The sequence below is a fragment of the Cibotium barometz genome, chromosome 12, assembly GCF_041138505.1.
Source record: "Cibotium barometz isolate CiBa-2024 chromosome 12, ASM4113850v1, whole genome shotgun sequence".
Lineage (NCBI taxonomy): Eukaryota > Viridiplantae > Streptophyta > Polypodiopsida > Cyatheales > Cibotiaceae > Cibotium > Cibotium barometz.
This window is the reverse complement of record NC_141057.1, coordinates 10,185,573-10,199,048: the sequence shown is the minus strand read 5'-3', so window position 1 is coordinate 10,199,048 and position 13,476 is coordinate 10,185,573. Positions and strand designations below refer to the sequence as shown.

General features: G+C 44.1%; 1 protein-coding gene across 1 annotated transcript in view; it reads left to right on the top strand.

The window, feature by feature from the left end:
- LOC147633037 (integrin-linked protein kinase 1-like) overlaps window positions 1-12,871 on the top strand; it is a 107,540-nt gene extending 94,669 nt beyond the window's left edge. The window contains exon 11 of the mRNA XM_086806036.1: window positions 12,282-12,871. Coding sequence (XP_086662162.1) covers window positions 12,282-12,450 — 169 coding nt within the window. The 3' untranslated portion in view covers window positions 12,451-12,871. The remainder of the gene's footprint in view (window positions 1-12,281) is intronic.
- The last annotated feature ends 605 nt before the right edge of the window (window positions 12,872-13,476 follow it).

Genomic DNA, 13,476 nt, shown 5'->3' with positions numbered 1-13,476 from the left:
GGCAGCAATAGATTTTTGACTTTGTTGTACTTTCAATCCTTGCCTGGTTCACACAGCAGTGTACTGATATGCATGCCTTGGAATATCCAAATCATTGGGGGAAGTGGTGTTGATGCAAGATGCTGTGAGTTCAACTTCATCAAGGGTCATATGAGATGCATTGTGTCACAAGTCAGTGACATGGCTCCTGGAAATTGGTACAAGGCAGTAACAAGGATTCCTGAAAATATTACAAGGGAATGATGTGGCTTCTAGAGGATGTTAGGGAATCTCGAAGTTGAAATTCCACATACTTATTTTGAATGTGAGGATTTCCTGCGTGGAACTGTCAAATCCCCACGGATCTCCTCGTGATCGATCCTGGTACGAGACTCGAATCCTGCAAACAACAAACAAACAAACAAGGGGGTGCACGCCTGACTCACCTCCCAACCATGACAGCCGTGGGCAAGCCCACAGTCTTGGCTGTCCCCACCGAGCCACGAGCTGAGCTAACTAGGTTAGGCCTGACTCACCTCCCAACCATGACAGCCGTGGGCAAGCCCACAGTCTTGGCTGTCCCCACCGAGCCACGAGCTGAGCTAACTAGGTTGACGTACCGACCAATCTCCTCCTCGCGACGTCCCATACCGCCACGAAGCTACCCTCACGGGCCTCGAGATTGCTGCCGGCCTCGGCTGCATAAAGCAGGTGCACGTTTGCACTAGATCCAGGCTCCAAGACCATAGAGCTCTCACAAACACGCGAGACTCTCTATATCCCAATAACTAACCTTGGCCACCCTTTTATAGGCTCTTGGCCGGTTATCGGGCGTCCACACTTGGGCGCCCGCCCGTCCATACTTGGGTGCCTGCCCGTTAGTATATCCCTAACTCAGCTCGCCAATCAGCCTGCCTAGCTCCAAGCTTCCCCAAGCCTCGAAACTAGTCTTGCGTGCGTGTAGCACACGGTAGATACACATTGTGCACATGACATACTCCCCTTCCTCTAAGAGCTCGTTCACAAGGTATGCTCTGATACCACTGTCAAATCCCCACGGATCTCCTCGTGATCGATCCTGGTACGAGACTCGAATCCTGCAAACAACAAACAAACAAACAAGGGGGTGCAGGCGTGACTCACCTCCCAACCATGACAGCCGTGGGCAAGCCCACAGTCTTGGTTGTCCCCACCGAGCCACGAGCTGAGCTAACTAGGTTGACGTACCAACCAATCTCCTCCTCGCGACGTCCCATACCGCCACGAAGCTACCCTCACGGGCCTCGAGATTGCTGCCGGCCTCGGCTCCATAAAGCAGGTGCACGTCTACACTAGATCTAGGCTCCAAGACCATAGAGCTCTCACAAACTCGCGAGACTCTCTATATCCCAATAACTAACCTTGGCCACCCTTTTATAGGCTCTTGGCCGGTCATCGGGCGTCCACACTTGGGCGCCCGCCTGTCCATACTTGGGTGCCCGCCCGTTAGTATATCCCTAACTCAGCTCGCCAATCAGCCTGCCTAGCTCCAAGCTTCCCCAAGCCTCGAAACTAGTCTTGCGTGCGTGTAGCACACGGTAGATACACATTGTGCACATGACATACTCCCCTTCCTCTAAGAGCTCACTCCTGAGCTCACTAAAAAGCCAGGGTAATCTCTCTGAAGAGTAGTCAATGTCTCCCATGTAGCGTCCTCCTCAACATGATCCTTCCACTTGATCTTGTATTCCGTAATAAGTGTATTACGCAATCTTCTTTCACGAAATCCAAGAATCCTTTCAGGTTCGTGCGGAACAAATGTCATGTCCTCGACATCTATAATTTCTTGAGGAGTAACTAATTGATCTGTTCCACCACCCAGTACTTCCTTAAGTCTACTGACATGCAATATAGGATGAACTTTCACATGAGAAGGCAAATCCAATTCATATGCAACTGAACCAATCCGTCGTGTAACACGAAATGGTCCACAGTATCTAGGGGATAATTTGGAGATCGACCTGTCCGTAAAGTCTCGGAATCTTTCGGAACTCGCAAATACACCATCGTTCCTTCAGAGAACTCTCTGGGTGAATGATGTCTATTAGAATAAAATCTGTCTCGGTCTTGAGTACTTCTAATAGATTTCTTCGTAACATTTCTTGCATATCTTGCAAAAATTTACGTGCTGCATCATGCTGAAGTCCTGAGAATCCTACTGTAACAGGTGATCTAGGTTGAAAGCCATACATAAGCATGAAAGGACTAAACCCTGTACTCGTATGCTTAGTACTGTTATATGCAAATTCTAACATAGGAAGATAATCCTCCCATGAACTCTGTCTTTTGGATACATATGCTCGAAGCATATCCTCCAAAATCTGATTCACTCTTTCAGTCTGGCCATCAGATTGAGGATGATCTGAGGAATTCAAATTCAAAGTTGTTTCCAACTTCTCAAAAACAAGTTTCCAAAAATCACTCGTAAACTTAGAGTCCCTGTCACCGACTATGTCCTGCGGGGTAACCCGTATAGTCTAAACAATTGCTCGATAAACTGCCGTGCTAATTGCGTAGCTGTAATAGTCTTCCGAGTCGGTAAAAATCTAGCCATTTTTGTCAAGCGATCTACCACAACCCAAATAGAATCGTGGCTTTGATGTGTTCTTGGCAGTCCGGTAATAAAATCCATGGAAATACTCTCCCATTTATTACCTGGGATTTGTAAAGGATGTAACAACCCAGTCTGTCTATAGCGTTTAGCTTTATTTGCCTGACAAATTTGATACTTGTGAACATAATCTTCTACATACCCTTTCATCTTTGGCCAAAAAAAAGTGTGTTTCACTAATGATAACGTTCTGTGTACCCCAGGGTCTAACAGAAGGGGCGTCGTGACACTCCTTAAGAATCTTGGACCTAATGTCCGGGATCTGTGGTACACAAATTTTGTCATTACGGAATAGTAAACCATTCCGAATCATCCACTGGCCTCCTGCAGCCTGAATGGTAGACTGCTCAGTCATCGAGTCTTGGTCAATCAATGAGCTCCCGTCCTGGATCTTCTGCCAAAATGGACCAAAATAACTATCAGTCCTGCAAAGCTCTCTCAATGACTGAAATAAGTCAGCAGAAATCTCGGTGAACGACAAAGTATTCACCTCTCTAATTCGACTAAGCGCATCTGCAACACTATTCATGGACCCTTTCCAATAACGGATCTCAAAATCAAAATCTTGCATTAACTCCGTCCAACGAGCTTTCCTTCCTCTCAAATCATCCGCATCACACACATACTTGATTGACTGATGATCAGTCAATACCACAAACTTGGAGCCTTATAAATAATGTCTCCAAACCTTGAGAGCATGAATCACAGCATAAAGCTCCTTCTCAAGGGTTGCCCAACGAGATTGAGTGTCGTCTAGCTTTTTACTTTCAAAAGCAACCGGTCTACCATCTTGAAATAAAGCAGCCCCGATAGCATAGTCACTAGCATCAGTTTCAAGAACATAAGGCCGACTAGGATCGGGTAATGCTAAGATAGGTGCTTCCTTGACTTTATCTTTCAAAAGTCTGAAGGCCATATCCAAATTGTTATTCGAAGTGATAGGCTGATTTGACTTACGTCCACGACCTTTCAGTAAGTCGGTCATCGGTAGTGTGAGCTGAGAGTACTCCCGTACAGATTTCCGAAGAAAAACAACAAAACCAAGAAAAGAACGAAGTTGTTTCACTGTTCGCGGTATAGGCCATTCCAGAACCTTCTGAACTCGGTCATAGTCAATGCTCAATCCATCTCGAGTGATCTTGTGTCCCAAGTAAATGATGTCAGTCATAAAGAACTCACATTTACTTAACTTAGCATATAGTCGATTCTACCTTAAGATAGATAAGACAATCGTGAGGTGTCTGACATGATCCTCAAGAGTACGACTATATATCAAAATATCATCCAGGAACACCACCACAAATTTTCCCAAATGTTCACGAAAAAGATCGTTCATCATTTGCTGGAAAGTGGCTGGAGCATTGGTTAATCCAAAAGGTAATACGAGAAACTCGTAATGGCCATACCTAGTCCGAAAGGCGGTTCTTTCGACATGCCTTTCATGAATACGTATCTGGTGATAGCCAGTACGTAAATCTATCTTCGTGAAATATTTCGCTCCTGCTAACCGGTCAATCAAGTCATCTGATCTAGGGAGAGGATAACGGTTCTTAATGGTCAGCTTGTTCAATCTCTTGTAATCTATACACATTCTCCAGGTATTGTCCTTCTTTCTCCTAAGCAACAAAGGTGCACCCCAAGGTGATTTACTTGGACGGATCTGGCCCATCCTCAAATAATCTTCGAGTTGTTGAGCCAACTCATCTTCCTCAGCTTGGCTCATCCTGTAAGGTGGAATACTGACAGAATGAGCACCAGGGATCAAGTCAATACGATGATCTACTGCCCGTTCAGGTGGTAAACCTGATGGCAGTTCCTTAGGAAATACGTCTTGAAACAAATCAAGTATCTTCTGTAACTCTTTGCTTTCAAACACACTTAATTCATTGACATCCATGGAAGGGATGAGAAAGGAAGAAAGTAGAATCAATACACAATGGAAAGCGGTATACAAAGAAGAATCCATTATATTTTCAAAATCAATTGTATTTACAAGAGGTCCCTGAGAGGGATGAATACAATCACCTAAAATACTATACTGGGTGTCCCTATGCTGAAAAGAAAAAATATGACTAGACCAATCTATCTGGACCTGAAGAGTCTTAAACCACTCAATCCCTAATACCAAGTCTACATTTTCTAGATGCATTACATAGCATTCGAGAGTATCTTTGTTGTCCTGAATCTGGATTGGAAGCAGCTTCACCTTTCGATCCCAAACTTGCCTTCCCGCAGGTAGGCGTACATACCTCATAGGTATGATCGTTGGGTGTCGTATCAAGACTCAATTTCTGCACAAGTTTGTAGTTAACAAAGTTGTGTGAGCTGCCAGGGTCTAGAAGAATGTGAATCTTATGGCCATTCACTTCTCCATAAACTCGGAGAAGATCATTTAAGCCAAATACTTTAGAATTGAACAGACAATCAGAACAAGTACTAGGGCGAGAGTACAGTAATTGACGCACTTGTCAAAGACAACTGGTTAGCTGCCTTTGGCTTGGATCCTGCGTTAGTCTTGGTACCCTTTTGCTTTGGGCACTCGTTACGCATGTGTCCTTTTCCTTCGCAGATAAAACAACGTCCTTTCTTCTTGAGCTTTAAAGCCCTAAGGAGTCGTTTCTTCTTCGCTGGTGTCGAACTGGAATTCTTCGAAGATTGGTCCGAAGACTTTCCTTTAGTCGTGTTAGCCATAGGTGCAGAGAACTTTCTTTTATGCTTGTTCCCCTGCTCGGCAACGGGTTTCGACTTGGAAGAGACCATTGTATCATCATAGATACGAGCTGAATGAATGGCCTCGTCCAATGTTTTACATTTGTTATTTTTAACCTGTAATCGGTACGAGTCTGGTATACCAGCTACGAAGAACCCCAAAAGAGTAGTGGGATCCATCTTTGTAGCTTTCATCTACAAGTCCCTAAACTTCTGGAGGTAGACCTCATAAGTGAGGTGCTGCGAGGTCATGGTCAAAGCTGAAAACCGGGCAACAACATCATAATCATCCTCTTTCTTGAGGAATTCTTTCTTGAAGACGTCTTCGAATTGTGCCCAAGTCGTTGGCTTAGGGTTGAATTCCTTCCACCAAAGCAAAAAAAGCTTTGCCAGACAGGAAACCTGCTGGTAACTGGATCTTCTTTCCATCATCATATGGATGAAACTGAAAGTGAACTTGCCACTTATGTAGCCACGTGTCCACGATCTCCTTGGTGCGCTGCTTTTGCTCGCCCCCGAACGGTTCCGGAGTAATGTTGGGGCCTAAAGCAGAGGCCAAGGTATCCATACCCGATAAAGTAGAGAGGGTAGTGGTCAATAGAGTGATGGAGTTCTGCAAAACTTGCATCTGGGCTGCGATTTGTGCCTGACGTTCCGATGAAGAAGCTTCGAGAGCAACTTTGAACTCTTGGAAATCTGATTTTGACACAAAATCGTTAAAAAGATCGGCATCGGTACCTTCCGTAGCCGGCAAGCCTTCGCGTTTCACAAGGGGCTCCAACTCCGATTCTTGGGTCGACATCGTGAAGAGGGTAAGTGGAGAGAAAATTCGATCTTTGCACAATAAAAGTGCGAGTGAACTTGAGAGCTTGAGAGCTTGAGAGCTTGAAAACTTGAGAGATGTGTGGCAAGAAGCCCACTTAAGGGGGTTTATAAAGGTTTCCACAAAAACTAAAAGCCCCCAAAAGCTTCTTGAGCTTTTGCTTTTGTGTTTAAATATATATATATATATATATATATATATATATATATATATATATATATATATGGATATATGTACTCTAGTTTTTTTTTAAAAAAATAAAACACCTTGAAACCTTGGAGGAGGGGTTTTTAAACTTTAAAAAAAAAACGAAGCCCAAAAAAAAAACGAAGCCCAAAAAAAAAACGAGTGCTTTCCTTTCCCCCCCCCCCCCGCTTCCCTCCTGGATTAGCCTCGCCGGTGTGCTACTGTCATTAACTACCACCGTCGCCAACTGCTGCCGGCACTTGATATCCTGCCGGTGCCTGTGTGCGCATAAGTGGCCTGTGCCAGCCTACCTGTCCACGTTGCACGCTTGCGCACAAGCGTGGCCACCGGCGCCTAGGCATGGCCGTCTGCCTGCGCTGCGCTGCATAGAACTGGCCGCCTGCGCACTGGTCTTGCACACGTTTGTGTGCGAATGTGTAAACTTGGCCGACTGCACCCCATAGGTGCGCCTACCAGCCTGCGCACCAGCGCCTAGACACGTGTGCCGGAGCATACTAATCAGCCTGCCAGTGACTGCATAATAATACACGCCCTGACTGTGCGTACAAGTACTAAACAACACAGCCGGCGACCTCTCTCTCTCTCTCTCTCTCGTTCACGTTCAACCCAAAGCAACGAACATGCTTTTTTGTTTTCTATTTCTCTCACTGCTGAAACTGTTTATACAGTTCAAAGCCATCTTTCCTCTTCTTTGCAAAGCAAACGACCCTACCATCTACCATCCCCATCAACATGGGTTTCTTTGATGAAGAAAAACACATACTATTCTGAAAACAGCAGTATGCACAGAAAAAACAGCAAGCTTTTTAACACATACCTTTCTTCGACCTCATCTTCTCTACCTACCGACTTGCTCATTCACGAGGTATGCTCTGATACCACTGTCAAATCCCCACGGATCTCCTCGTGATCGATCCTGGTACGAGACTCGAATCTTGCAAACAACAAACAAACAAACAAGGGGGTGCAGGCGTGACTCACCTCCCAACCATGACAGCCGTGGGCAAGCCCACAGTCTTGGTTGTCCCCACCAAGCCACGAGCTGAGCTAACTAGGTTGACGTACCGACCAATCTCCTCCTCGCGACGTCCCATACCGCCACGAAGCTACCCTCACGGGCCTCGAGATTGCTGCCGGCCTCGGTTGCATAAAGCAGGTGCACGTCTACACTAGATCCAGGCTCCAAGACCATAGAGCTCTCACAAACTCGCGAGACTCTCTATATCCCAATAACTAACCTTGGCCACCCTTTTATAGGCTCTTGGCCGGTCATCGGGCGTCCACACTTGGGCGCCCGCCTGTCCATACTTGGGTGCCCGCCCGTTAGTATATCCCTAACTCAGCTCGCCAATCAGCCTGCCTAGCTCCAAGCTTCCCCAAGCCTCGAAACTAGTCTTGCGTGCGTGTAGCACATGGTAGATACACACTGTGCACATGACAGGAACATCCTGAGTCCACTACCTGAGTTAAACAACCTAAGCCGAAATTTCTCTTCACATGTTTATTTTACCAGGATATGCATGGTCATGAAGGTCCCCCACATGATACCTGGGCTATGTGCAGGAGACACTGCACGTAGGAGAAGTGAAGTTATGAAGACAGTTTGGCATGGTGAAGAAGGTCCCCACATGATTCCTGGGCTTTGTGCAAGAGGCACTCCACTGCATGTGGTAACTGAGAAAAAGTGAAGTTATGAAGAAAGATTTCAGCATCGTCTTCAAGCTGTTTACTTAGTTGTTTTCTGGTTGTTTAGTTGGAAAACTGTTCACGTGTTCAGCGAGTGCCTGCTGAGCTTGGTAAGAGACTTTTTTATTTTTGAGTAAAGAATCCATTAACGGGAAAGGAGGGGGGGGGGGTGCTGATCTTTGGTCCTCAGGGTGCGGTAGAGAACACGACACATTGCACATGTACAAAGATTCTGCATCTTTATCCGTTTTCTCTTTGCATCATGTGAAGTTTAATCTAGTTGAAATCTAGGATTTCGTGGGCAACCTCCCCCGTACATACTGACAACTACAGCACAATAGATGCTTTTAATATCTCAATTTGGAATATGTTTCACTAGTAGCTCCGGAGGTTTGACAGAAACTCAGTACGAAGGGCTTTGTGTGAATATATGCTCTTATGGGTGTGTGTGTGTGTGAGAGAGAGAGAGAGAGCATATCTTGATATAGAGTTCTACACCCACTATTGGGCACTGATGATGTTAGTGGGGATGTCGTAGTATCTAGTCCATACTATGCATAATGGAGTTGATAGTTATATAGTCTTGTGGGCTGACTACCATGAGTATATAACATGCACGTTCCTAAAAGGTGAATTTGGGCATGTTCCTGGATTCATCTAGGTATATGTTTCACCAGTACCTGTATATTTTGGTTGCCATATTCGTAGGGCTAGTTTTTATAGGCCATCCTCCACAACCATCCTCCAATGGAGGATGGTTGTAGCTCACCTGCTACCACTACAGACACATGGCAAGAGGGTAAAATACTAAGATGAAGGTTGGCTGGCTGACATCCAATCAGTTCATAATAAAAGTCAGTCCTTCAGTGGAGACATGAGCCTTTTGTTGAAGAAAAGAGAACAGAGAAGAGAGCATGTGGATTTTAGAGGCAGCTGCAATAGTTTGCATGAGTGTTGCAATTTCAGCAAGTCTATTCAGGGACAGAAGGCCGAGCAGTTGGGCGGACATGTCTAGTCTAGAAGGCCCACAACAGGTGAACAACCACAACAGCTGAATGGCAAGAACTGAAAAGTGCGGAGTGCTGTAGCGTAAAGAGGTTCCTTCCCCCCCCCCAAGGAATTAATCAATCATGATGCTGCCTGTAGTAATCAAAAACAATTAGAGGGGGCCTATGCATGTGTTGAAGGTAAGATTGAGCAGCAATCAGTTGCACAGACATTCTTTTGCAATTATTCTCATCATTGTACAAGATAAGGCTAGTTGCTAGTGTGTGTGTGTTACTTCTGCTATTTATTTTACTGTACTTTGCTAACACATTCACAGCTCTAGTAGGACTACATTGGATATGTGCATTTTTTTTTCCAGCATCCTGCATTTATTATCTGCTAGATTTTGTGAATTTAGGAGAGCATAGTTAGAGGAATTAGTTTTGGACATCTTGCTGATTTTCAAGTTGTTCCTGTCCCATCATGGTTTCAGAGGAGTAGTTGGTGGCTTTCCTCTTGGTCCCAATGGAATGAGCAAGAGCACAACGGATGTGCAGAGAGAGATTAATGTTGACTAGCAAGATAATCAGCACATGAATAGAGGATTAATGAGGATTAAGGGAGTATACATGAGTCGTGGATAGCATGATTGTATTATGATAATTGGTCCCTTTTATAGGAGAGGCTCTCTTTACAAGGTGTGTGCATATGTTGCCACCATACATCCCACTCGTCAAGGCATGATGCCAAGTGTCCCTAAGAGGGGTTACCTTTACACATCATTGCATACATAAGATCCTTCTAAAGAGGCCAAAAATGAACCTACACACTAGTGACTGTTCACACACACTAGAGCCGCTTTATTTAAACCTAAGCTACACACACTAGAGTGCTTACACCACCACCTAGCACTGGTTTATACTCACATTAATCACTATTAATATTTAACATCCCCCCCAATAGTGAAAATGTGACTAGAAAGCCCAATCATCATTGACTAGGTTGCTTTTTCTTCTCACTCTGTTGCTTTTTTGTCGTCAGAGGTACAAGTGGCCTGTTTTGCAATTCTCTTTCGGTGTAGTACCTTGGCTTTTGGTTGTAATCGCACTTTCTTTTCTTCTTCTTGGTGTCACCCTGATGAGTCCACTTTGCCTTTGTTCCTAGAGAAAAAGGCTTAGTTTCCTCTGCTTGCATCAACGCTAGATCTGTTCTTCCTTGTCTTCTCCTCATGGAGAAGTAATCCAAAAAGCTCCTCAAAGGATATAGGATTGCCTCCTCTCATAGAGAGATTCAGAGAAATGTGAAAACTCTGATAGGACTCAGGTAAGGAATTAAGAATGGTGGTGACCAATTTCTATTATCCAACTTCCTCATCTATATTCAACAGCTGTTCTTTTAGCTCTTGGATTTAAAGTCATATTTGAGACATTTTATTATTGCATTTCTCGACGCAGCTTAGTTTTTAGCAAACAGTGGGAAATGACTTTCACAAAAATATGGCAAACATGATAGTTGCATTGTCTTGCCAATCACAAGCCTTCCATAAAGTGAAATCCGTGCATCCTTGTTCATGCCGGCGGTCGTGGTGGCAACAGATATTATTGTTGCCTGTCTGTCCTTGTCAAATACAACAAAACAGATATACCCCTTGTCAAATACATTTACTTGTGCCCTTCGACTTTGTACCCATCATTTCATACATGAGTCTCTTACACGACTGCCATAACATTGCCATATCCTATGTCTTGACAAAGGGATCAACACATTAACATAGCTGGGACAACTTGCCTCCCAAATCAATACCTGATATATTTTCAAAAGATTGAGTCTGTCTGGTGGCCATTTACCCACTAGCCTATAGCCAAAAACGAGTTAAGAGAATAAGACACGGTTGGCTGGGAAAATCGGTTTTGGCCCGCTGGGAACATCGGTTTGGTCCCTGCTGGGAACATCGGGTCCGTCCCTGCTGGAGTTTCGCCTCAAGTGCTCATCTCAGTACATAAAAGCCAATGCATTGTCAATAAACTCAATGGCCAAACTTTCAAAATCTCTTGATCATTGAAGCTGATTTCTTAATTTGTTCAATGAAAGAAAGAGCTTAATTAACATCCAACATACCTTGAGGTTTCTTGAAGTTGATGCTTTTGTTGCTGCGTTTTGGATACTTTGGGGCATTGGTTGCTTCTTGCATGCTGGTGCTTTTCTTCTTACATGATCTTTATTTAACTTAATTAATCACTACAAATGAACTATCAGCTTATCAAGGGGCCATGCAATTGAGGAGGGCTACACAACAAGTTGGGGAGAAGGTGACACACCTCCATCGTAGAGACCAGTTGGGTGCATGTGCGGGCAACAGGCCAGGTAGCTGGGTGGATGACTGGCGGAGCTCTTTGGAAGAGAGATGTGGATGCCCAGCTGTCTGGACAGCAGTTGCATGGCCACAACAGCTGACTGGCTAGAACTTGAAAGTCCTGAGGGCTAAATGGGCCTTCTCGTCCCCGAAGCAAACAATGAAGGCTCCTATAGCAGTCGAGGGGAATATGCATGCATTGAAGCCAGGTCTTGGTGAAAGAAGGGATTTTCTGTCAACGTGGGTTATCTCTGCAATATATTGATGCTTTTTTGGCCATGAGTAGATCCTTCTGTAGTCTCCAGGTTTTGGTACCTGCTTGGAGGTGCCTTGGTCTTCCAACGGGACTCTGGTGGTTTGAACTTCGGACCTTCCCTCCGGAAGCTAGAAGTCCTCCCTGCTGAGTTACATACCCATTAGCTTTGGCAGAAAATTCACATTAGTTGCACATTCTTTTGTAAATATTTTTTCCATAATACATGATTAGGATAGTTGCTAGTGTGTGATTGCATGTCCGCTGTTCATGTTACTCTGTTGGTAACACACTCACAGCCCTAGTAGGTCTACAGACAATTTCTTTGCGGGTGTGGACAGGCCCACAGGGTAGTGTTAAGGGCTGATAAGGGTAGGTTGTGTTGTGGTCATAAGAAAAGTGATAGCAAATGCACATGACAATCCTGGGAATTTTGGGTTTGTGCAGAGAGAGAGAAGAAGAAGAAGAAGAAGCTCTTTTAACGTCGTAGGAACAATCCCAAGAGACCAAATATGATCTATCCAACGGGAGTGAGATTCGAACACAAGACGTGTTGAATAACAACTCCATGAGCTAACCAATGAGAGAGAGAGAGAGAGAGAGAGAGAGTAATAATGTACATGATTGTGTTCAGGTTGATCAAGGCGTGCTGGGATAAGAATCCTGCAGCAAGACCAGATTTTTCTTATGTTATCATAGAGCTTGAGAAAATTAAGCCTTTGTGTGAGAAAAACAGTTTTTGGAGACGCATGCTCAGAGCACCCAAGAGGTCCCTCAGTCTAAGATCCTTAAGCTTTCAGTAGGTGGTGATTGCTACAGAAAATAAGGTTCAGTGAGCTTAATAAATTTTAAGGGTACTTTAAAGTGCTCACATTTTGAAAATTTTAAACGAGTGTAATTGCAAGTCTTGCCTAATTTGTAGTTTTCAGCCGGTTTATACATGACAGTTGTGGACAGTAATTCATGGAGATGAAGTTTTTCAAAGTTGAGTTAAAGACCTTTAATAAGCCAGTCAACACAATAATTATGGTAGAGCTGTTCCTGTCAGGTTAGTCTACGGTCTCATAGTGGACTTGCTTGCGTGTACTCAGGAAAGATGTAGAAGTGGAGTGCTTTTTTGGAAAATATTAGTCATCTGTGTCTTGTAAAATTTTAACAATCAAGGTAAAACTGTGGGCTTTTCTGTTTGATGATAATGTTGCAGTCATCTTTTCAAGTTGCAAATTTTGGTTTGTTAATGCACACATTTTCAATTTGCAAAGCATGACGGTGTTCTCCCAGTAGCAAGGGATGCCTGCATTCTTGATAAATTGTAGTGTTCGCAAGTAACAAATGCAGGAAATCCACATATGCTTTTGACGTTTGTAAAATGTTTTACATTTTTGCCTGTGAAATGTCAACAAATATCCAACGGATTTTGTATAAACAAACGCAACCTTGACTGAATTCGACGAATGGACTTTTTAAAACAGAGGTAAAAGACAGTCGTGAGTATTAACAGGCTGCAAGGAAGAACTGGCACCAACTGAACAGCAAATGGTTCTAGTTGAGAAGTCTCTCTAGTAGATCGTTGTTTTCACAACATTCAAGATATTAGATTGCAGGTCATGTTATGTATATATTGTAGAAGTTGCAGGATCAAAATCTTATGATATTGTAGGTGTACATGTCCAGTTAGACTCCGACAAAAAACTACTAGTGTAGCCATTATGATCTACGATATACTGGTGTCTGTAAGCACCATTTGTTCAGTGTCAGGTCTTCAATCCCTGTTTCACAGCACACCAACAGTTTATTCTCTTTCATAAGAGGCTTCGCGCGAGATGGCA